This window comes from Lacerta agilis, chromosome 18 (assembly GCF_009819535.1).
Source record: "Lacerta agilis isolate rLacAgi1 chromosome 18, rLacAgi1.pri, whole genome shotgun sequence".
Taxonomy (NCBI): Eukaryota; Metazoa; Chordata; class Lepidosauria; order Squamata; family Lacertidae; genus Lacerta; species Lacerta agilis.
In genome coordinates this window covers 6952680-6976814 of record NC_046329.1, presented here as the reverse complement: position 1 = coordinate 6976814, position 24135 = coordinate 6952680, and the positions used below count along the sequence as shown (strand labels likewise).

The window sequence follows — 24135 nt, the reverse complement described above, 5'->3', positions numbered from 1 at the left end:
AAGAAGAACGCCCAGATGGATATCACCATTAGAAGCCAAAGCCCACAAAAGAGCAAATATGGACAGACAATGGCCGAAATATAAAGATATTTTGATACAAGAAGGAGAGAATTTCAAATTAAAACCATATGTTGAAATTGTTAATTTGGGGTTCTCATCAGCTGTACGCCACAATCAACACAATTATAACAAGCAAAGGCTTGACATATCTCGCTTTGCATGTCATGAGTCTATCTCATATATTAGTTTCACCTTTTATGTTGAATTACTGAAAGAAATGAACCTTTCCACGATATTCAAATTTTTCGAGTTTCACGTGTGTGTGTGTGTGTGTGTGTGTACACAAACAGAGGCTTTTCTTTTGGGAATTATAGGGACAGAGCTACCTATATTGTATAGAAATTTATTCATGGATGCTACTACAGCAGCAAAAATGCTACTTGTCCAAAAGTGGAAAGAAGCAGAAGTCCCAGCAAAGCGAGAATGGATAGATAAAATTCCGGAATATGCAGAAATGGTGAAACTTACAGGAAGAATAAGAAATCAAAATAACAAAACTTTTTTTTATAAAAGAATGGAAATGGTTTATTGAATATTTACAGATAAATTGCAAACGGGCAAAAACGTTAGCAGGATCGTTCTAATAACCTGCAGTTTCACAAGAGTATATATTTAAAATAGTTAATTTAAATGAGCATATTAAATGAATGTGTATATGCAGAAGATAATACTAATAAAAATAAGCTTATACATTTCATTAGTTTAACAATCGATTTGACATTTCAAAAGTTGACTTCCTTCCCCCCCCCCTTTCTGCGGCTCCTTAAATTTATTTTCAATACCTTCTGCATATCCAAATTAAATTAATTTGCTCATTCGTTCATCTACTAATATTACCCTATTTCAGGCATGGCCAAACTTGGCCCTCCAGCTTTTTTGGGACTACAACTCCCATCATCCCTAGCTAACAGGACCAGTGGTCAGGGATGATGGGAATTGTAGTCCCAAAACAGCTGGAGGGCCACGTTTGGCCACACCTGCCCTATTTACTCAAGTCTAATGCGCCATCAAATCTAATGCGCATCTTAATTTCCTTGAAACCCCACCCCCCAAAAAAGGTATTTGCTGGCGGATATAAATGTGCCAATGCGTGCCTTCATTTCCGCGAACATAATTTGGCCGGAAAAGGCGAGCGTTCGAGTGAATATGGTACAGTCATACCTCAGGTTGCAAACAATGCGGGTTATGTTTTTTCGGGTTGCGCTCCACGTTGAACCCGGAAGTACTGGCACGGGTTACTTCGAGTTTCGGTGCTTGCACATGTGCAGAAGTGCTAAATCGCGCTTCGTGCATGCGCAGAAACGCTAAATCGCCCTTTGTGCATGCGCAGAAACGCTAAATCGCCCTTTGTGCATGCACAGAAACGCTAAATCGCGCTTCGTGCATGCGCAGAAACGCTAAACCGCGCTTTGTGCATGCGCAGAAACGCTAAATCGCGCTTCGTGCATGTGCAGAAACACTAAATCACGCTTCGTGCATGCGCAGAAATGCGAAATCGCGCTTCACGCTTGCGCAGAAGTGCTAAATCACGCTGTGTGTGCGCGCAGATGCGCCGCAGTGGGATACGAACGCTGTGGGTTGCGGACGTGCCTCCGTCACGGATTACGTCCGCAACCCGATCGTCCACTGTATTAATTGGGGGGGAGGGGAGGTTTTCACCTGGTGCCTACAGACAGGCAAGGAAGGCGCCCGGCGAGCCTCCCTGGGGAGAGCATTCCACAGACGGGGAGCCACTGCAGAGAAGGCCCCGTTCTCGTGTTGCCGCTCTCCGGACCTCTCATGGAGGAGGCACACAAAGGAGGGCCTCGGAGGATGAACACGGAGTCTGGGACTGTTTATAGGGAGAGAGGCAGTTCTTATCTTGTTCGAGTCTTGACTGACTGCCCCCCACCACCACCACCAATGCTTCCACTCACCTTCCGCTTGATGTCGAAAGGCAGCGTGAAAACCAGCGAGCAATAAAACGAGAGCTCCAGCATGTAGTAGCTGAAGATGGAGGGGAGGAGAGGCTGCGGGGCCGAAATCGAGAGGCATGGGAAGGAGAGAGAGAGAAGCAACGTTATTCCGATAAATCTGAAAACGCATCTCAGGAATAGATTATAGAATCCTAGAGTTGGAAGAGACCCCAAAGGCCATCCAGTACAACCTCCTGCCAAGCAGGAAACACCATCAAAGCATTCCTGACAGATGGCTGTCAAGCCTCCGCTTAAAGACCTCCAAAGAAGGAGACTCCGCCACACTCCTTGGCAGCAAATCCCACTGTCTTACTGTCAGGAAGTTCTTCCTAATGTTTAGGTGGAATCTTCTTTCTTGTAGTTTGAATCCATTGCCCCGTGTCCGCTTCTCTGAAGCAGCAGAAAACAACCTTTCTCCCTCCTCTATATGACATCCTTTGATATATTTGAACATGGCTATCATATCGCCCCTTCACCTTCTCTTCTCCAGGCTAAACATACCCAGCTCCCTAAGCCGTTCCTCATAAGGCATTGTTTCCAGGCCTTTGACCATTTTGGTTGCCCTCCTCTGGACACGTTCCAGCTTGTCAATATCCTTCTTGAACTGTGGTGCCCAGAACTGGACACAGTATTCCAGGTGAGGTCTGACCAGAGCGGAATACAGTGGCACTATTACTTCCCTCGATCTAGACGCTATACTCCTATTGATGCAGCCCAGAATCGCATTGGCTTTTTAAGCTGCTGCATCACACTGTTGACTCATGCCAAGTTTGTGGTCTACCAAGACTCCTAGATCCTTTTCACATGTACTGCTCTGAAGCCAGGGGTCACCCATCCTGTATTTGTGCCTTTCATTTTTTTGCCCAAGTGTAGTACTTTACATTTCTCCCTGTTAAAATTCATCTTCAGATTACCGCCGTGGGCTTTGCGTGGGACTGCCCTCGGGCCCGGAATCTCAGTCATTTTGCATTTCTCAGTGCAGAAACGAATTGAACTTTATTTGTGCCAGTCATCGGCCACAGCGACAAAGCAGGCGTGCCCAAAGTCTGTTTTCGGGGGGCCTAATTCGGCCTTCAAAATTCTCGGCAACTTTGGTCGGCCCTCACGCCTGTTCACTTCCATCAAACCTGGCCCGATTTGGAAAAAAAGTTTGGGCACCCCTGCGAAGCAACACCACGATATGCAAAGAACAGCAATAAAAAGCCAGTTATATAAAATACATTTTAGGGTTTCGAATCCATAGTCATATAGTGGACGTTATTTTGATTGCCCCAGCTAAAAACCTTGCCACCTTATCTGTCAACCGCTCATCTTGATCTGCCAAGAGAAAGGACACTGTGGCCGTGGCTGGGCGACCCGGAATAGACAATAAAATAGGGGTGATAATCTAATTCCTCAAGTCTTTATAAAGAGGGCAAGCCAGAAGGGCACGTGCCACCGATTTGGGACTGCCATCTCCACAGGGACATTTTTCGTGTGGAATCTGTTGGAATCGTCCCTCGAGTCCAGCCAAAGGCAAGACATTCAATCTTGCGAGAGTAAAAGCGCCTCTACATTTTGGAATTGCCATGTGATTCAGATAGGGTGCCCAATTCTCACTTTCTTTGGACTTGTACCAATTAGCTGCAAAGACATTCCTTTGGCCGTTCCATTTGACTTTTTTGTAACCTGCATCGGTCGTAAGGCGTGTCTGGATTGTGGGGGAGGTTGGCTTTGGGGTAAAATGCATTGCAGACTTATTGGTAAATGGTCGCTTTCTGATCTTGGAATTACTCTGAACTCGTTGATCAGGGGAATCAGCTCTTGTGAGATAATACAATAATCTATTACAGAGAGCTTTCGTCCTGACCAGAAAGTAAATTGGCCTGGTAGGGTGCCAGAAAGTCAATATGGGAAGGTGGAAATTAGTCATACCACGGGCAAAATCTCCTTATTGTGGCCCCGTTGTTCTGGCACTCGATATAATTTAGGCGCTGCCAAATTGGACTGTTTGCTTTACTAAAACCCAAAGCGAGTCGCTGTCGTGGTGATAGTCCGATAGACAATTCTAGCCCAGGCGCTCTTGTGACAAATTAACAATCTCAACTTTGGGGTTTTCATCAGCTGTACGCTATAACCATCACAATTATAACAAGCAAAGGCTTGACGTATCTCGCTTTGCATGTCACGAGTCTATCTCATATATTAAACTCCAGTAGCTAATGAAAACAATTGCTTGCATAAATGGACTTTTCCACGATATTCTAATTTTTCGAGTTTCACCTGTAGCTAATAATAATAATAATAGATTTGCCTGAAACCTGCACAAACCGCCAGCAGTCAGTGCTGGCTATACGGAGCTGGGTGGCCTGGCTTAGTCTAAGACAGCTTCCCAAGTTCTTTACGTCCTTTAATTCGGAACCATGAGGACTGGAACCTTGCTGTGTTTTCGAAGGAGGTTCTGCAGAACTCGCATGCAGAATGCCCCACGCTCGGGGCTGGTAAGGCTGGCAAGGTAGAATTGTAGAATCCTGGGCAAGTGGCCCTTAATATTCTCAAGCACCTCGGGCGTTAAAAACCCAAGTTTCAAGTCTCTTGCCAATTTCACGCTCGGAAAGGCTGAACGGGTTTCAGTTTCGTGTCGTTCCGCACACCTTCATAGAATCATAGAATCCTAGAGTTGGAAGAGACCCCAAGGGCCATCCAGTCCAACCCCCTGCCAAGCAGGAAACACCATCAAAGCATTCCTGACAGATGGCTGTCAAGCCTCGGCTTAAAAACCTCCAAAGAAGGAGATTCCACCACACTCCTTGGCAGAAAATCCCACTGTCCAACAGGTCTTACTGTCAGGAAGTTCTTCCTAATGTTTAGGTGGAACCTTCTTTCTTGTAGTTTGAATCCATTGCCCCGTGTCCGCTTCTCTGGAGCAGCAGAAAACAACCTTTCTCCCTCCTCTATATGACATCCTTTGATATATTTGAACACGGCTATCATATCACCCCTTAACCTTCTCTTCTCTAGGCTAAACATACCCAGCTCCCTAAGCCGTTCCTCATAAGGCATTGTTTTCATTGTGTTTTCGAAGGAGGCTCTGCAGTACTCACATGCAGAATGCCCCACGCTCGGGGCTGGTAAGGCTGGCACGGTTAGACCCATTGTAGAGTCCTGGGCAAGTGCCACTTAATATTCTCAAGCACCTCAGGCGTAAAAAACCCCAAGTTTCAAGTCTCTTGCCAATTTCACGCTCGGAAAGGCTGAACGGGTTTCAGTTTCGTGTCGTTCCGCACACCTTATCTGTGTGTGTAGCATCCGGACAATTATTATTATTATTATTATTATTATTATTATTATTATTATTATTATTAAAACTCACAGATTGCTGTTGGAATTTCCCGGCTGCTTACCTGCTGTGGATACCTGACCCAACACTCGCGGTGGTCCCAGAACCAGGGTTTCTGCAAGGAGACAAAAACCTGTAAGAACAATTGCACATCTCTCCACCGTCCCACATGCCCCATAGGAAAAGGGTTGGCAGCAAGAAGGTAAAAGCTTACTGGGACATGATATATAATGAAGTGAGGAAAATGTTGAAATATACATTTGTTAAAAAACCAGAAGCTTTTTTACTGGGTATTATAGGTACGGAAATTAGAAGACGCCTGCTTCTTGGGAGAAAAGCAATGACAAACCTAGACAGCATCTTAAAAAGCAAAGACATCACCTTGCCGACAAAGGTCCGTATAGTTAAAGCTATGGTTTTCCCAGTAGTAATGTATGGAAGTGAGAGCTGGACCATCAAGAAGGCTGATCGCCGAAGAATGGATGCTTTTGAATTGTGGTGCTGGAGGAGACTCTTGAGAGTCCCATGGACTGCAAGAAGATCAAACTTATCCATTCTGAAGGAAATCAGCCCTGAGTGCTCACTAGAAGGACAGATCCTGAAGTTGAGGCTCCAGTACTTTGGCCACCTCATGAGAAGAGAAGACTCCCTGGAAAAGACCCTGATGTTGGGAAAGATGGAGGGCACAAGGAGAAGGGGACGACAGAGGACGAGATGGTTGGACAGTGTTCTTGAAGCGACTAACATGAGATTGGCCAAACTGCGAGGGGCAGTGAAGGATAGGCGTGCCTGGCGTGCTCTGGTCCATGGGGTCCAACACATTCCATTTATAGTTTTCAATTTTACAACAAATACATCATTATTAATATCACCTCGTTATCCGCGACTTCCCTTCCCCCACCTTCCGTGGTTCGTTAAAATTCCCCCTATTCGACTGCATAACTGAAATATCCCTTTAGGCTTTTATTTCCCCCTTCTGTCTTATTTCATTTTATTTATCTTTCTCTGATTATTCTAATACAGTCATAACTCAGGCTACGGCCGCTTCAGGTTGTGCGATTTCGGGTTGCACAACGCGCCGAATCCGGAAGTAACAGAATGGGTTACTTCCGGGTGTCGGTGCTCGCGCATGCGCAGAAACACTAAATCGCGCTTTGCGCATGTACAGAAGCGTCGAGTTGCGTCATGCTCAGGTTGCGAACACTGCGGGTTGAGAACGCGCCTCCCGCACGGATCGTGTTCGCAACCCGAGCGTCTGCTGTAATCTGCTAGTGTTTCAAGATATTTTTACAAAATTTCCTTCACGAGTTCCGCAAATTTCCCCCGGGTTCTTTCTTAAAAGCAGCCCGTTCACAGCGCCTCTTTGTTATCTGGACTCTGGGGCGTCGCAAGGGGGGGCGGGCCGCCTGTAGTTCCAGGGGAGAGGGGGTTGACACTTTGGCCGGCCCCTCCCACCCCGCCCTGCCGGGCGGCCCCGAATGGAGGCATGTCGCCTTTTCCCCCTTCCAGCGGCTATTTTTCGGCGGGGGGGTGGGCCAGCGAGGAGGGGGTGTCACGCTGGCATCCAAGCGCCTGTTCTGCTTCTCTTTTTCCCCTTTCCGCCGCTTTTTTCGGTGAGGGGGCAGGACAGTGAGGGGGGGTATCACACTTGTCACTGGCATGACACCCCCTCTTCGCTGGCCCACCCCCCGCCGAAAAAAACTGCTGGGGGGGGGAAGGAAGCAGAGCAGGCGCATCCAAGCGCCTGTTCTGCTTCTCTTTTTCCCCTTTCCGCCGCTTTTTTCGGGGGGGGGGGTGTGGGACAGCGAGGGGGGTGTCACAGTTGTCACTGGCATGACACCCCCTCCTCGCTGGCCACCACCCCCCCGCCGAAAAAAAGCCGCAGAAAGGGGGAAATTCCCCCTTTTTTGCATCCACGTGCGTTGTGACGGCACTGTCTGGACTGAGCTTCGGGTCACTGCGGTCCGACTACAGTTTGGGCACCGGAGACAGCAGGCTGCCTTTTGTATAAGGAGCTACGAAACTGAAAAGTGTAGTGTTGTTGGAACTCACGTCGTGAAGGACTGCCAAACCGGTGCAAAACGCCGTGTAGTAAAACGTACACCTCCAGCTGGAAGGGAATAAGAAAAATCAGGGCAGACGTGTGAGGTCAGGATTCGAGAGCAGGACAAAGTCGGACTAAAAGCAAACAAGAGTCCACTGGATACAACTTGAGTTCTCCCAAAATTCCACAAAGCAGTTTTGTCTAACAGGACACATTTTTATATGCTAACTTGGCTAATGTGTGGATTTTGTTTTGTTTTGTTACGCACACTTTTTCCTACCGTGTTTCTCCTAAAATAAGACACCGTCTTATATTTTTTCCCCCTCAACAAAACACAGTATGGCTTATTTTCAGGGGATGTCTTATTTTAACCACGTCGCATCGGTACGCTGCATAGCCATGCCTCTCCAGGCTGTTTTAATGGGAGGTACCACGTCACTATGGCTTATTTTCGGGGTATGGCTTATTTTCGGGGAACGGCTTATATTTCGCAAATGCATAGAAATCCTGCTATGGCTTATTTTATGGCTATGTCTTATTTTAGGAGAAACAGGGTAGTAGAATTACTTTTGTGCAGGTTACCTGCCTGGAGATCTGCACTGCAAAAATTCTGGGAAGCGTGAATTTTGGAAAGACGGCTGCGTTTCAAGTCCGTATATCTTTTGGGGGGAAAGTGCATATTTAAAAAGGTTGGGCTTAGAATGCGCATTGAATTGAGTTTCACCCACATTCCTAATTCAGATACATGTTTTGTCTCATTCAGTGCCGGATTTAGGTCTAAGCTAAACAAGCTATACCTTAGGGCTCCACTCCCTTGGGCCCCCCCCAAAAAAAAAATTAAAGGGAAAAAACAACACCTGGATGTACATTTCTAAAATATAAAATAAAACCTACATACAACAACAGTGGCAAATGGCTTGAGATACCTAGGAGGTCCATAAATTACCATATAGCATATATTCAACATAAAAAACAGCGGCAATTTGTTGTTGACAAAGGACAGCTGGACATAGAAAGGGCCCCATTACCTTCAGTAGCTTTAAGGTAAAGGGACCCCTGACCATTAGGCCCAGTCGCGGACGACTCTGGGGTTGCGGCGCTCATCTCGCTTTACTGGCCGAGGGAGCTGGCGTCCAGCTTCCGGGTCATGTGGCCAGCATGACTAAGCCGCTTCTGGCGAACCAGAGCAGTGCACGGAAATGCCATTTACCTTCCCGCTGGAGCGGGACCAATTTATCTACTTGCGCTTTGACGTGCTTTCGAACTGCTAGGTTGGCAGGAGCAGGGACCGAGCAACGGGAGCTCACCCCGTCATTGCGGGGATTCGAACCGCTGACCTTCTGATCGGCAAGCCCTAGGCTCTGTGGTTTAACCCACAGCGCCACCCACGTCCCAGTAGCACCTTAGAGACCAGCTAAGTTTGTTCTTGGTATAAGCTTTCGCGTGTACGCGCACTTCTTCAGATGCATATTTTGGCTAAATGTTCTCCTGAACAGTTTGTGCTGCTTCCGTGTGACCCAAGACGTTGGAACATTTCAATCGTGCTTTATCTCATCCTTACCAAATGCAAAAATTGCTAACGCTGTCCTAGAACAGTCTGTTACCAAAACCCTTTTCTTTAAGCATCTGAACGCTTCAGCAATCGCTTTAAAGTGGACTGCCAAATGATTATAATAATGCAAATAAGGCATGATTAGGAAAGTTCCCAATCCCTGCCCTTTAATATGGGTTTATTTCTAAAGCGGATAATTACTTTACCCTTGGGGTTTTGATTTCCCACAGGAATGAGAATAGGGATGCGGGTGGCGCTGTGGTCTAAACCATCCATCCATCCACCTTTTATTGGCATCAAACAAACAAACATACATAGAAAACAGAAGCGGATTAATACTTTCACAATGGCACAGACTATGTTAGAAAAAAAAGAGGCAAGACTCCGCTGTCCACGATCACATCTCTGGGACTCCTGATAACTCAGACGGCTGCAGAATATTACGAAGAGAAAAGAGCAAATGCAGGTATTGAGCTACCAATTTGGTAAGCTCCTGGTCAGTCCCCTTTAGTAGGAAATGCAAGGCTTCCCGCTCTGGTCTCCTTCTAGGGATACAGAGCTGGTCCAGTAATTGGTGGCGGAGATCGTCGTAAAGTTTGCAGTGAAAAACCATATGAACAAGGCTTTCCACCTGGTGGTCATCGCATGGACCAATCCTCTCGCCCTCCACCCTGCCTGAGAACCTTCCCCATAGGAGGTTCGATGGATTTGCATTGAACCTGGCCAACGAAAAAGCCCTTCTTTCTGGGGGGGGGGGGGGTTCAGTAGAAAATCAAGATAATGACAATTTGTTTCGTGTGCCCACGGAAGATGAAAATAAAGAGGGGAACATGTTTTGCCTGCAGCCTCTATGAGTTCTTGGTGCTCGATGTCCCACAACCTAGTTTTTATTGTGGCCTTGGCAGATAGTAAGGACATTGTGCGCAGGAACCACTGAGAAGGTCAGCGGTTCGAATCCCCGTGATGGGGATATACCGTATTTTCCCGACACAATATCATAAAAACAATCCAAGTATTTCTTCTTCCAAGTCCATTTCCAAAAATGGAAATGTATTCCAAAAAAATGTAAAGATTTTTTTCCCCTGTATGCAACAGCGGCAGCGGGAGTTCTTATAGCCACAAGGTGGAAGAAGAGCAACACAATTCCTTCTAAGACAAGAGTGCGCGTTTTGATGTTCCTCACCTGGCTTCGCAGAACTTCTTGGTCAAGCTGGGCCGGTCCTGGTTACGGCGATATCGAAACCATCTCTGCACCTGCCTGGGCTGCAAGTCGCACTGCTTGGCCAGACCGATGAGCTCACCCTGAAAAAGAGGCCGGGGAACAGGTAGGTCGCAGTAGATCACGGGAAACCCTCCCCTCCCCCATCTAAAAAAAAACAAAAAACATAAAAAAATCTCAACCTTTGCTTGCTAAAAAATGCTCAACAGCTCTGGAGGATCACTGCCAGTTTTGTTACAGTGGGAATAGATGTACCGCATTTCTCGCTACATAGGGCGCACCTCGTTTTTAGAGGAGGAAACAAGATTTTTTTCTGGTTTTCCTCCTCTAAAAGCTTTGGTTTTTTTGAGGATCAGCTAAAAGTTTTGCAGCTTTGCAAAAAAAAAAAAGCTGCAAAAATTTTAGCTGATCCTCAAAAAAAAAAACAGGGTTTTTCCCTTTGCAAAAAAGCTGCAAAACTTTTAGCTGATCCTCAAAAAAACCAGGGCTTTTCCCTTTGCAAAAAAGCTGCAAAACCTTTAGCTGATCCTCAAAAAAACAGGGCTTTTCCCTTTGCAAAAAAGCTGCAAAACTTTTAGCTGATCCTCAAAAAAACAGGGCTTTTAGAAGAGGAAAACCAGAAAAATATTCAGATGGGCGAGGTATAAGTAATTATTATTATTATTATTATTATTATTATTATTATTATTATTATTTCTCTTTTTCGGAGGGGAGGTGTTTAACCTAAATGCTGGTGTGGTTCATTCACATTCCACTTTGTTTAGCGGCTGAAGAATAGCAAATCTGGCAGGAGAAAAACAGCCCTCCCTCTAGGATGCAACAGGACCTAGTACCAAAGACTTCTGGAGCCACTCACCTCTTTGGGGCATTTCCCTTGCGCAGTGTAAAAAGCTTCCAGGACGGGGTTCGGAGGAGCTTTCCTTCGTACTTTCTCCCTCAGTCCCATTTTTCTGCTCAGCGGAAGAGCGACGATCCTGCAGAGGAGAAGAAGAAGAAGAAGAGGAGTTTGGATTTGATATCCCGCTTTATCACTACCCGAAGGAATCTCAAAGCGGCTCACATTCTCCTTTTCCCTTCCTCCCCCCACAACAAACACTCTGTGAGGTGAGTGGGGCTGAGAGACTTCAGAGAAGTGTGACTAGCCCAAGGTCACCCAGCAGCTGCATGTGGAGGAGCGGGGACGCGAACACGGTTCCCCAGATTACGAGTCCACCGCTCTTAACCACTACACCACGCTGGTTGTTCTCTGCCTGGGTTTGGTGACAAGATGCCAGGAAAAGGAACAGAAGGCCACTTGGGGTCAAACACTGCTTGTCAGCCACTTACCACTGGAGCCACTACAGGTGGAACGAGGCTTCCTTGCTGTCGTCACAAGTATAGGTAAAGGACCCCTGGACGGTTAAGTCCAGTCAAAGGTGACTAGGGGGCTGCGGCGCTCATCTCGCTTTCAGGCCGAGGGAGCCGGCGTTTGTCCGCAGACAGCTTTCCGGGTCATGCGGCCAGCAGGACTAAAGCGCTTCTGGCGCAACGGGACATCGTGACGGAAGCCAGAGCGCACGGAAACGCCGTTTACCTTCCCGCCACAGCAGTACCTATTTATCTACTTGTGCCAGCGTTCTTTCGAACTGCTAGGTTGGCAGGAGCTGGGACCGAGCAACGGGAGCTCACTCCGTCGTGGGCATTCGAACTGCCGACCTTCCGATCGGCAGGCCCAAGAGGCTCGGTGGTTTAGACCACAGCGTTCCGTTAATTAAACGGGAATGCTGCCCTCTGCCAGAGGATTACAGGGCTTGTTCACAGTATAAAAACACACAAATTTTTTTTTATAAAAAAAATTAAAATAGCGTGATTGGCTAATTCCGGGATACTCCTGTATGCCAATCAGAGTGCGGATTCACTTCCACCTGGAGCTGGATTGGGTGGCTCCTGCAGACCAATCAGACTGCTGCAATCTCAATCCTATTGTTCTGGGACCAGTCAAACTGCTGCAATCTCAATCCTATTGTTCTGGGACCAGTCAGACTGCTGCAATCTCAATCCTATTGTTCTAGGACCAATCAGACTGCTGCAGTTTGGATCCTATTCAGCTCAGTACATAACACTTTGGCTGAGACTCCTGCGTTGGGCGATGATATTTGGGGTCTCTAACAGCTCTATAATTCTGTCCCCTTTCACATGCCCAAAGCCGTTTCCAGAAAACTCTCGATATTCCTCACTCCTGAAACCCGTTTTTGCCTGTAAAGCAGTCGCTCTGTAATGGAGCAATTATCTCTCGAGAGCGAAGATCTACCTTTTTGGAGCCAGCTCATCAATAAATACTCATTTGGCTCTTCTTTTAAACCCTGATGCCCCAGAGACCGGCTGTGCTTACAGAGAAGCAATTTAGCAATGCCTAAAGGCAGGCTGTCGCAGCTTAGAAGATGAGGGTGTGAGGTTGCCGGATGGATCCAGTCCAGCGCCCACAAGTTGCAAAAGAGAAAAGGCGCTCTGCAGATGCTCAGAGGCAATCTAGAGCGAAAGACTTGGGTTGGAGAGAACTTGGTTCCAATCCCCATCCACCCTTGAGAACCTAAGTCTAGCATCCTGTCCCCTTAACCTTCTCTTCTCCAGGCTAAACATACCCAGATCCCTAAGCCGTTCCTCCTAAGGCATCGTTTCCAGGCCTTGGACCATTTTGGTTGCCCTCCTCTGGACACCTTCCAGCTTGTCCGTATCCTTCTTGAACTGTGGTGCCCAGAACTGGACACAGTACTCCAGGTGAGGAACAATTTCAACTTTGGGGTTCTCATCAGCCGTACGCCATAATCATCACTATTATAACAGATAAAGGCTTGACATATCTCGCTTTGCATGTCATGAGTCTATCTCATATATTAAACTCCAGTAGCTAATGAAGACAAAGGTATTAAATGTTTAGTAAGATTAGGGTTTAATGAGGACTTGTTTTAACTGGGAGATAAAGACTGCCTTGATCTGCACTTCGATAGGGATTTGTGGTGTTTAATTAGTATGTGTGTGTAAGTTATAACTGGATATATAATAACTGATTGGTTCAATATTGGGGAAAGGAGTACGACAAGGCTGTATATTGTCTCCCTGTTTATTTAACTTATATGCAGAATTCATCATGCGAAAGGCTGGACTGGATGAATCCCAAACCGGAATTAAGATTGCCGGAAGAAATATCAACAGCCTCAGATATGCTGGTGACACAACCTTGATGGCAGAAAGTGAGGAGGAATTAAAGAACCTTTTAATGAGGGTGAAAGAGGAGAGCGCAAAATATGGTCTGAAGCTCAACATCAAAAAAACTAAGATCATGGCCACTGGTCCCATCACCTCCTGGCAAATAGAAGGGGAAGAAATGGAGGCAGGGAGAGATTTCACTTTCTTGGGCTCCATGATCACTGCAGATGGTGACAGCAGTCACGGAATTAGAAGATGCCTGCTTCTTGGGACAAAAGCAATGACAAACCTAGACAGCATCTCAAAAAGCAAAGACATCACCTTGCCGACAAAGGTCCGTATAGTTAAAGCTATGGTTTTCCCAGTAGTGATGTACGGAAGTGAGAGCTGGGCCATAAAGAAGGCTGATCGCCGAAGAATTGATGCTTTTGAATTATGGTGCTGGAGGAGACTCTTGAGAGTCCCATGGACTGCAAGAAGATCAAACTTCTCCATCCTTAAAGAAATCAGCCCTGAGTGCTCCCTGGAAGGACAGATCCTGAAGTTGAGGCTCCAGTACTTTGGCCACCTCATGAGAAGAAAAGACTCCCTGGAAAAGACCCTGATGTTGGGAACGATGGAGGGCACAAGGAGAAGGGGACCACAGAGGACGAGATGGTTGGACGGTGTTCTCAAAGCTACTAACATGAGTTTGGCCAAACTGCAGGAAGCAGTGGAAGACAGGAGTGCCTGGTGTGCTCTGGTCCATGGGGTCACGAAGAATCGGACACGACTGAACAACAACAACAACAAAGGTAAAGGTAAAGGTGCTGGAGGAGATAAGCAGTTCAGGAACGCTTGGCTATCCGTGCCTTGCGGAAGTCACAGAGAGCAAGCTGTGGCACGACCTCGCATATGCCAGGAATGTTCAGGAATGCTGTCGGTTAACCAAACTTTCGCTCCAAAGGTTCTGCAATCCCTGCGAGCATCACTTTGGAATCCGGATGCCCACAAAAGCCGTAATTTCACCTTTTGCAAACTCTTGAGATAAAAAACCGGGTCGTGAAGAAGAGGGCTTGTCACAGGGACTCCTGCAGGGGTGTTTTGGGGCTCCGTCAGAGGCCTTCAGAAGTTAAAAAAAGTGCTCTGAAAGATGGCAGAATACCTGCAGCTAGCAAAAGCGACAGGAAGGATGAGGGGGCAAGCAATACCAACAGTCTGTAAGGGATGGAGAACTTTAAAAGAATATTTAAAAAATTATGGTATAAAAGGGAACCTCTTGGCAGAACTAGACTGACCCTTGTATTATATAAATAAGAATTGGCAGGAATATATAAAGAAAATATACAAAAAGTATCCAACGGTTCAAGGTAATTAATAGATAAAGTACAGTGAGAATAATTGAAAGTCGTTTTTAATTTTTTTTGTCATAAGTATCACAATTAATTGTATTGTTAGGTGTATAAATGATGTTTGTTATATTAACCTTGCTGATTCTGATATTGTAGTTATTTTGTATAGTCTTTTAGTGTGTTTGTGTGTTTGTTTGTTTGTAATTTGTTTGTCGTTTGCTTGTTTCTTCTTTTTTCTTTACTATAAACGTCTTCATTTTAAAACAATAAAGATAATTAAAAAGGGGGGGGGACGAAAGACCCACTGCCAGCCCGTGTAGACCATGCTTGTCCTACAGATTTATCGCGGGGGTGCCTGGGAGCAGCCACCAAGGCCACATAACACCGGTCTTGAAAGACCTACATTGGCTCCAAGGACGTTTCCCAGCACAATTCAAAGTGTTGGTGCTGACCTTTAAAGCCCTAAACGGCCTCAGCCCAGTATACCTGAAGGAGCGTCTCCACCCCCATTGTCCGGCCCGGACACTGAGGTCCAGCTCCGAGGGCCTTCTGGCGGTTCCCTCCCTGCAAGAAGCGAGGTTACAGGGAACCAGGCAGAGGGCCTTCTCAGTGGTGGTGCCTGCCCTGTGGAACGCTCCCCCATCAGATGTCAAGGAAATAAACAACTATCTGACTTTTAGAAGACATCTGAAGGCAGCCCTGTTTAGGGAAGCTTTTAATATTTGATGAATCACTGTATTTTAATATTTGGCTGGAAGCCGCCCAGAGTGGCTGGGGAAACCCAGCCAGATGGGCAGGTATAAATAAATTATTATTATTAGATCAGAAGGTCGGCGGTTCATATGGGCCACGATGGGGTGAGCTCCTGTTGCTCGGTCCCTGCTCCTGCCAACCTAGCAGTTCGAAGTGCAAGTAGATAAATAGGTACCAATCTGGCGGGAAGGTCAAAGTGCAAGTAGATGAATAGGTACCAATCTGGCGGGAAGGTCAAAGTGCAAGTAGATGAATAGGTACCAATCTGGCGGGAAGGTCAAAGTGCAAGTAGATAAACAGGTACCAATCTGGCGGGAAGGTCAAAGTGCAAGTAGATGAATAGGTACCAATCTGGCGGGAAGGTCAAAGTGCAAGTAGATAAATAGGTACCAATATGGCGGGAAGGTAAACGGTGTTTCCGTGCGCTGCTCTGGTTTAGTCATGCTGGCCACATGACCCGGAAAATCTGTCTGTGGACATACGTCGGCTCCTTCGGCCAGCAAAGCGAGATGAGCGCCGCAACCCCAGAGTTGTTCGCGACTCGACTTAACTGTCAGGGGTCCTTTACCTTCACCTTTTTTTTATCCTAATAAAATGATTCAGGGACCTTTCCCCCCCAGTGACCTTCAGCTGGATGTCACAAACAAGGTGCAAAGGTAACAATATTCTGCCGCCAGTTTTCTCCCTCTACCCCCAAAAACCAGTATTTAGAGGTAGGCTACCCCTGGACATGGAGGCTCGTCAGAGCTTGCATCGATTTAACGTACCTTTCGAAGAAGAAGCGGATCACCACAAGCAGGAGGGCCAACGGCAGGCTCAGCAAGAGGTGTCGGGGCTGAGGGTAGCTGATCTCTTCTGTCTCCTTCATGTCCTCCCAGGTAATACCCGGAGGGAGCCAGTATTCGTGGCGCCAAATCCATTCGGTCACTGGTAGCACCATCCTGGCGGCAGGAGAGGAAAAAAGAGGACGAGGTGAGAGGGAGACAACGGGAAAAATAGGTGGCGAGGCAGCGTGGTGTAGTGGTTAGAGCGTCAGATCTGGGAAAGCAGGGTTCAACTCCCCATTTGGCCACGAAGTTCACTGCTTATCTTTACAGAGGAAATATATATATTGATATATTTCCTGAATGCCTTCAGGGCATACCTCCACCCCATTGGGAAACTTGAAAGTCAATATTTTCACATACAGTGGTACCTTGGTTCTCAAACTTAATCCGTTCTGGTAGTCTGTTAAAAAACCAAAGTGTTCCGAAACCAAGGCACGCATTCCCATAGAAAGTCACGCAAAACGGATCAATCCGTTCCAGACTTTTAAAAACAAGCCCTAAAACAGCAGTTTAACATGAATTTTACTATCGAACGAGAACCATTGATCCATAAAATGAAAGCAATAATCAATGTACGGTAATATAAAATAAGTAACACAGTATTGTAGATGATAAAGATTAAAATTATTATTTTTTCTTATCTGCACTGATGATAGTCATTGTTTGGATGGGGGGCTTTTATCCATTTCCCCAGTCACACAATCAACCAGTCAGTCAGTCAGTCAGTCAATCAATCAATCAATCAATCACACAGTCCCAAAAACAAATGAACCGTAAAAGCCACAAAAACACAAAATAAATAGCAAAAAGAAAAGCGCCAAACTTAATCCGTTCCCGAAGTCCGTTTCACTTCCGAAATGTTCGGAAACCGAGGCGCAGCTTCTGATTGGTGCAGGTGCCCCGGAAACAACAGCTGACAGCTGCATCGGGCGTTCGGTTTCCGAAAAACATTTGGGGAAACCGGAACACTTACTTCCAGGAACCAAGGTGTTTGAGACTCAAGGTACCGCTGTGCAGGTGACACTTAAAAAATTAGAATATCATGGAAAAGTCCATTTCTGTAAGCAATTGTTTTCATTAGCTACTGGAGTTTAATATATGAGATAGACTCATGGCATGAAAAGCGAGATATGTCAAGCCTTTGCTTGTTATAATTGTGGTGATTATGGCGCACAGCTGATGAAAACCCCAAAGTTGAGATTGTTAATTTGGGGTTCACATCAGCTGTGCGCCATAATCATCACAATTATAACCAATAAAGGCTTGACACATCTCACTTTGCATGTCATGAGTCTATCTCATATATTAGTTTCACCTTTTAAGTTGAATTACTGAAAAATAAGGTCTGAAGCTCAACATCAAAAAGACTAAGATCATGGCCACTGGTCCCATCACCTCCTGGCTAATAGAAGGGGAAGAAATGGTGGCAGTGAGAGATTTCACTTTCTTGGGTTCCATGATCACTGCAGATGGTGACAGCAGTCACGAAGTTAGAAGACGCCTGCTTCTTGGGAGGAAAGCAATGACAAACCTAGACAGCATCTTGAAAAGCAAAGACATCACCTTGCCGACAAAGGTCCGTATAGTTAAAGCTATGGTTTTCCCAGTAGTAATGTACGGAAGTGAGAGCTGGACCATCAAGAAGGCCGATCGCCGAAGAATGGATGCTTTTGAATTATGGTGCTGGAGGAGACTCTTGAGAGTCCCATGGACTGCAAGAAGATCAAACCTATCCATTCTCAAAGAAATCAGCCCTGAGTGCTCACTGGAAGGACAGATCCTGAAGTTGAGGCTCCAGTACTTTGGCCACCTCATGAGAAGAGAAGACTCCATGGAAAAGACCCTGATGTTGGGAAAGATGGAGGGCACAAGGAGAAGGGGACGACAGAGGGTGAGATGGTTGGACGGTGTTCTCGAAGCTACTAACATGAGTTTGGCCAAACTGCGGGAGGCAGTGAAGGATAGGCGTGCCTGGCGTGCTCTGGTCCATGGGGTCACGAAGAGTCGGACACGACTGAACGACTGAACAACAACAACAACAACAACACTGAAAGAAACGAACCTTTCCACAATATTCTAATTTTTCGAGTTTCCCCTATATATCTGGTTTGGGCTGCAAAACTGTTGCCACACTTTGACCCTGTTTTGGAGCGAATTGGACCATGTTGGGGTTTGGGGTGATAGCTACGAGGCACGAGTACCAATTGCTCAGTTTGTGGGGTGCTGCAGAACGGAGGGTTTCCGCTGCAAAACAACCGCAACAGTTTGGCACATGTTGGGAGGGGGGGTTCCCAAATTTTGGGAAGATGGAGCAAGATCCTGGAAGGTAGGACTCAAACCAAGGGCTTCGAGTTACGTGAAAGGAGATACCGACTAAACATCAGGGGGAAACTTTCTGGTGATTTAAGAATGGCAGTAAGAGCCATTTAGTAGTCTCGCTCGGGAAAAGGTGAGGAACGATGGAGGTTTTTAACACCATCGGAACAAGATCAGGAAATCCAGAACTGCAAAATTCAGGTTTGGTGTTCAGAGAAGCATCCCTCAGCCCAACTTCAAAGGATGGTACACTGGTTCTGTCTAGACATGCATCTTTCTCTCTCTTTCCAACGCCTTGCAGAAAGGCTAATGTATTTCTTATCTTCAACCCCCCCCCCCGCCAACCCCCCCCACTTGATAATTTGAAATAGCAAAAACAGCTTGTGTTCTTTACTTCACCGCAGTCTGTTTGTACACAAGCCCAGCTCCTGTAACAGGAGATTTAAATATTTGAATGCTATTCCTTTGAAAACAAAACTAAGGCCCCCCCACCTGTCGGTATTAAATGCAATTATAATTGCAAGCTGGCTTCCGGGCGCCAGCGGACGTGTTTGCAACGCACACGCCGCAATGCATGAGAAACAACAAACAACGTTTCATACGGAGACTGCAACAGAGAATCGGGAGCGGGGAGAATTGTTGCTATTAAGTCTTGGGAAAAGAATAACGGAATCACAGAATTATAGAATTTAAAGGGACGCTGAGGATCATTTAATCCCACCCCCTGCAATGCAGAAATATACAGCTGCCCTACACGGGGACTGAACTTGAGACCTTGGTGTTGTTTCAGGTTATCATCCTTGAGGTGGTAAAAGTTTCCGTTTATCATCAATGGGGTGGCGGAAAAGATGAATGGCGGCTGCAGTCACTTCCACTCCCGGAAGACTCCTGAATATCTCTTAACACTCTCCACACCAAAAAATAAAAAAATTCAGCATGTACAGTCATACCTTGATACAGGTAGGTAGCCGTGTTGGTCTGCCGTAGTCAAAACAAAATGAAAAAAATTCCGTCCAGTAGCACCTTAGAGACCAACTAAGTTTGTTATTGGTATGAGCTTTCGTGTGCATGCTACAGGCTACTAATCAAAGGTATCTGAAGAAGTGTGCATGCAACGAAAGCTCATACCAATAACAAATTTAAAGGTAAAGGGACCCCTGACCATCAGGTCCAGTCGCGGATGACTCTGGGGTTGCGGCGCTCATCTCACTTTGCTGGCCGAGGGAGCCGGCGTACAGCTTCTGGGTCACGTGGCCAGCATGACTAAGCCGCTTCTGGCTAAACAGAGCAGCGCACGGAAACGCCGTTTACCTTCCCGCCGGAGCGGTACCTATCTATCTACTTGCACTTTGACGTACTTTCGAACTGCTAGGTGGGCAGGAGCAGGAACCGAACAATGGGAGCTCACCCCGTCATTGCGGGGATTCGAACCGCCGACCTTCCGATCAGCAAGCCCTAGGCTCTGTGGTTTAGACCACAGCGCCACCCGCGTCCCCAATAACAAACTTAGCTGGTCTCTAAGGTGCTACTGGAAGGATTTTTTTTTATTTAGTCGTACCTTGGTTCTCGAATGCCTTGTTACTTGTACGTTTTGGCTCCCAAACGCCGAAAGTGTTCCGGTTTCCGAACGTTTTTTGGAAGCAGAACGCCTTGACGCGGCTTCTGCTTGAGTGCATGAGGCTCCTGCAGCCCACCGGAAGCCGCGCATTGGTTTCTGAAAGTGTTTTCGGAAGTCGAACCGACTTCTGGAACGGATTACGTTTGAGGACCAAGGTACGGCTGAAGCTTGCTTTCCTGAGCTGCAAACGGTGGACAATTTGCAGAGATGGAACCGATATCATGATACAGACTTCTACAAAGGAGGTTGGCCGTACATTCACAGGGAAATGAAAATGCTTGTTTACAAAGCTACAGGTGAAACTCGAAAAATTAGAATATCGCGGAAAAGTCCATTTATGTAAGCAATTGTTTTCATTAGCTACTGGAGTTTAATATATGAGATAGACTCACGACATGCAAAGCGAGATAGGTCAAGCCTTCGCTTGTTATAATTGTGATGGTTATGGCGTGCAGCTGATGAAAACCCCAAAGTTGAAATTGTTAATTTGGGGTTCTCATCGGCTGCATGCCGTAATCATCAGAATTATAACAAACAAAGGCTTGACACACCTCACTTTGCATGTCACGAATCTATCTCATATATTAGTTTCACCTTTTAAGTTGAATTACTGAAAGAAACGAACCTTTCCACGATATTCTAAATTTTCGAGTTTCACCTGTATTGTACCACCAACCTTACTGCATGCTTGTGAAACATGGACCACTTATAAACGCCATCTACCAACTCCTCGAAAGATTCCATCAACGGTGTCTCCGAAAAACACATCACTTGGGAAGACAGGCGAACTAATATCAGTGTACAGTAATACCCTGGGTTACACACACCCCATGTTGCGGATATTCGAGTTGCGAACACCCGCAACCCAGAAGTGTTTCCGGAGCGCGTGTGAACCCTGGATGCACAGAAGCGTTCTGCGCACTTTGCGCATGCACAGAAGCGCTCAAACAGTGCTACTTCCGGGTTTTTTTGTGTGCGTTCGTGATACGCAAGCCCGCGTTACGTACCGCAACCCGGAACGGATCGAGTGCGTAACCCGGGGTAACACTGCAAAGATCACCCATGTCGAAGCAATGATTCTTCAACATCAACTTCGTTGGACTGGTCATGTTGTGCGGATGCCTGATGACCGTCTTCCAAAGCAACTCCTCTATTCCGAACTTAAAAATGGAAAGCGTAATGCTGGTGGTCAACAAAAGAGGTTTAGAGACCAAAAAGAACGCCGGCAACTGGGAAACACTGGTCTGCGAGCGCTCCAGTTGGAGAACAGCCTTTACCAAAGGTGTCGTGGGCTTTGCAGACACTCGAACTCAGGACGAGAGGGAGAAACGTGCTAAGAGGAAGGCACGCTTGGCAAACCCTCACCGGGACCAACTCCCGCCCAGAAACCTATGTCCCCACTGTGGAAGGACGTGCGGATCCAGAATTGACCTCCACAGTCGCTTACGGACTCACTTTTAAAACCGTGTTCGTGGAAGACAATCTTACTTGGCTATGAGGGATCGCTAAAGAAGAAGAGGCGTGAGAGGCAACTGCAGCCCGACTGTTTTACATTCAGAGCGAACACCCAGCCTAGCAACTCATGCAAAAGTAAAGAACAGCCTGTGAGGCTCCTCTCAAGCAGCTCCGTTCTTTGGGAATTGCACCGACAGGAAAGCAAAGCTTTCCTCGTCACAACCCCCTGACATTTCCCCCCGCGGTTGTGATTCAGTCGGCAAGGGTGAGTGGGTGGGTGGGTGGCAGGGCCACGAAAGCTCAGCGAAGGCTGATCTCCATGAATGGGGGGAGGATCAAGTTTCCAGCCTGTCTCCCTTTGAGTTGGATTTCCGAGCCTTGAGTCATCGCATCTGGCCTCGCTCCAAATTTCCAGCGTTATTTTGGAACTCGGCAGAGAGCATCGGTTGACGCAAGGCCACGCGCGTACAGGACTCGCTTCCCTTTCTCCCGCTTGCCATCAAAACACCCTCCGACGTTTCTCCGGTGGAAACAAGGACACCCTGTTCCACCCCCTCCGACGTTTCTCCAATAGAAGCAGAGACATTCCTGCCAACGCTTCTCCGAAGAAAATAGGGGCGTCCTATTCCACACGCTCCCAACATTTCTCCGATGTTTTCCTAAGGAAAAGCGGGACATTCCGAGGACATATCAGAAACCGGGGCGGCAGCTGGACTGGGGACTGGGTGTGGCCGCTGAGACCATGTAACACCGGTCCTGAAAGACCTACATTGGCTCCCAGGACGTTTCCAAGCACAATTCAAAGTGTTGGTGTTGACCTTGAAAGCCCTAAACGGCCCAGTATATCTGAAGGAGCGTCTCCACTCCCCATCGTCCAGCCCAGACACTGAAGTCCAGCTCCGAGGGCCTCCTGGCGGTTCCCTCCCTGCGAGAAGCGAGGTTACAGGGAACCAGGCAGAGGGCCTTCTCGGTGGTGGCTCCTGTCCTGTAGAACGCCCTCCCACAACTTTCTGACTTTTAGAAGACGTCTGAAGGCAGCCCTGTTTAGGGAAGTTTTTAATGTTTGATGTTTTATCGTGTTTTTAATATTCTGCTGGAAGCCACCCACAGTGGCTGGAAAATAAGGACACTTGGAAGGTCTGAAATCTTCGGAACTTTGCAGCACATTGACAGCCCATGTCTCACTTCAGGGGTGTCCACATTCCCAATTTTTCAGGCTCCATTATCACAGAACTGTAGAGTTGGATGGGACCCCAAGACTCATCTAGTCCAACCCTTTCTATGCAGGAATCTCTTGCCCAGAGTGGGACTCGAACCCAAGACCCTGATATAAATGCTTGTGCGTTTATGCTTGCGTACCCCTTGCCAAGGCTCCATTCTGATGAGCTTTCATTGTGCCCATCCTTGAGCACGATTCTGAGTCACACCAGGAGATGCCAACTCACGAGAAGGCAAACCAACCTGCTTGGGGTTCGGCTACCTTGATCGACCTCTGAGATATAAATGTGCGAGGCACAATGAGTTGGGAAACAGCCCATTAAACTGCCAAAAAGTATGTGCCAGTTTGACGTACGTTTAACTCCATTTATCACAGACAATAATCTTTGCTTCTCATGAGCACCCCGTAATTTCATTTCTTAACCACCTGCTTGCTAAAGTTCCATTGCGCACATCTAATGAATTAGGCTGGAGGGGAGAAATTGGGTGCAGTTCGTGTTTAAAGGGGAACCGACTTATCTTGCATCCAAAAAACGCACACACCGGGGGAAAAACAGGCAGCCTTTGAAATCCTCACTTCTCCAACTTATTGTAACGCGCTCCTCCTCCGTACAAATGCCGAATTCAGGAATACGATGGAAGGTTGCTCAGATTTGCATGAGCACGTCAAGCAATCAAGCTGGTCGCGGTGTCTTCTTAAGGGACACAAGGCTCCTTCATTTCAGGGATAGCAGGAGTTCAGGGATATTTTCTTTTAAAAAAAATCAATTTTGCAAGCTGCGTGTCCTTGTTTCTCAGTTTGATCCTTCCGGCATGGTTTTTTTTGCACGCTTCGCGGTAATTTATGCATTGTGACTTGACGTTATCTTTATCGATCATATTTTAGTGATTCTATATTGTAATCGTTAAGTGTAAACTGCTCAATTATTACTTGCTGGTTCGATTTCATTGTTTTATATTCAAACGGATTATTGAATATTGCTTTAGTTGATCTAGGCTTTTAATTTCAAAGTTACGTTTTTATCGTGATTTTTCTCGTATCGGACCAAGCTGTTATTAAGTGGTGATGCTGGCTGCGCGTTTTGCTGTTCCTTCAGCTTGTCAACTGCTTTGGTATCTGAAGAAGTGTGCATGCACACGAAAGCTCATACCAAGAACAAACTTAGTTGGTCTCTAAGGTGCTACTGGAAGGAAATTTTTTATTTTATTTTTTAGGAATAGGAATAATTTATTATTGGCCAAGTACATTTTCCAACATACTTGGAATTTGTTTCGGCTACAT

At 46.6% G+C, this 24135-nt stretch overlaps 1 protein-coding gene across 1 annotated transcript in view; it reads right to left on the bottom strand.

Annotated features, from left to right (window-relative positions):
* Positions 1-24135, bottom strand: part of CERS4 (ceramide synthase 4) — a 44988-nt gene that overhangs the window by 7180 nt on the left and 13673 nt on the right. The window contains exons 2-7 of the mRNA XM_033136773.1: positions 16187-16360; positions 11006-11123; positions 10114-10232; positions 7387-7444; positions 5399-5449; positions 1977-2069 (exon numbers count right to left, since the gene is read on the bottom strand). Coding sequence (XP_032992664.1) covers positions 1977-2069; positions 5399-5449; positions 7387-7444; positions 10114-10232; positions 11006-11123; positions 16187-16360 — 613 coding nt within the window. The remainder of the gene's footprint in view (positions 1-1976; positions 2070-5398; positions 5450-7386; positions 7445-10113; positions 10233-11005; positions 11124-16186; positions 16361-24135) is intronic.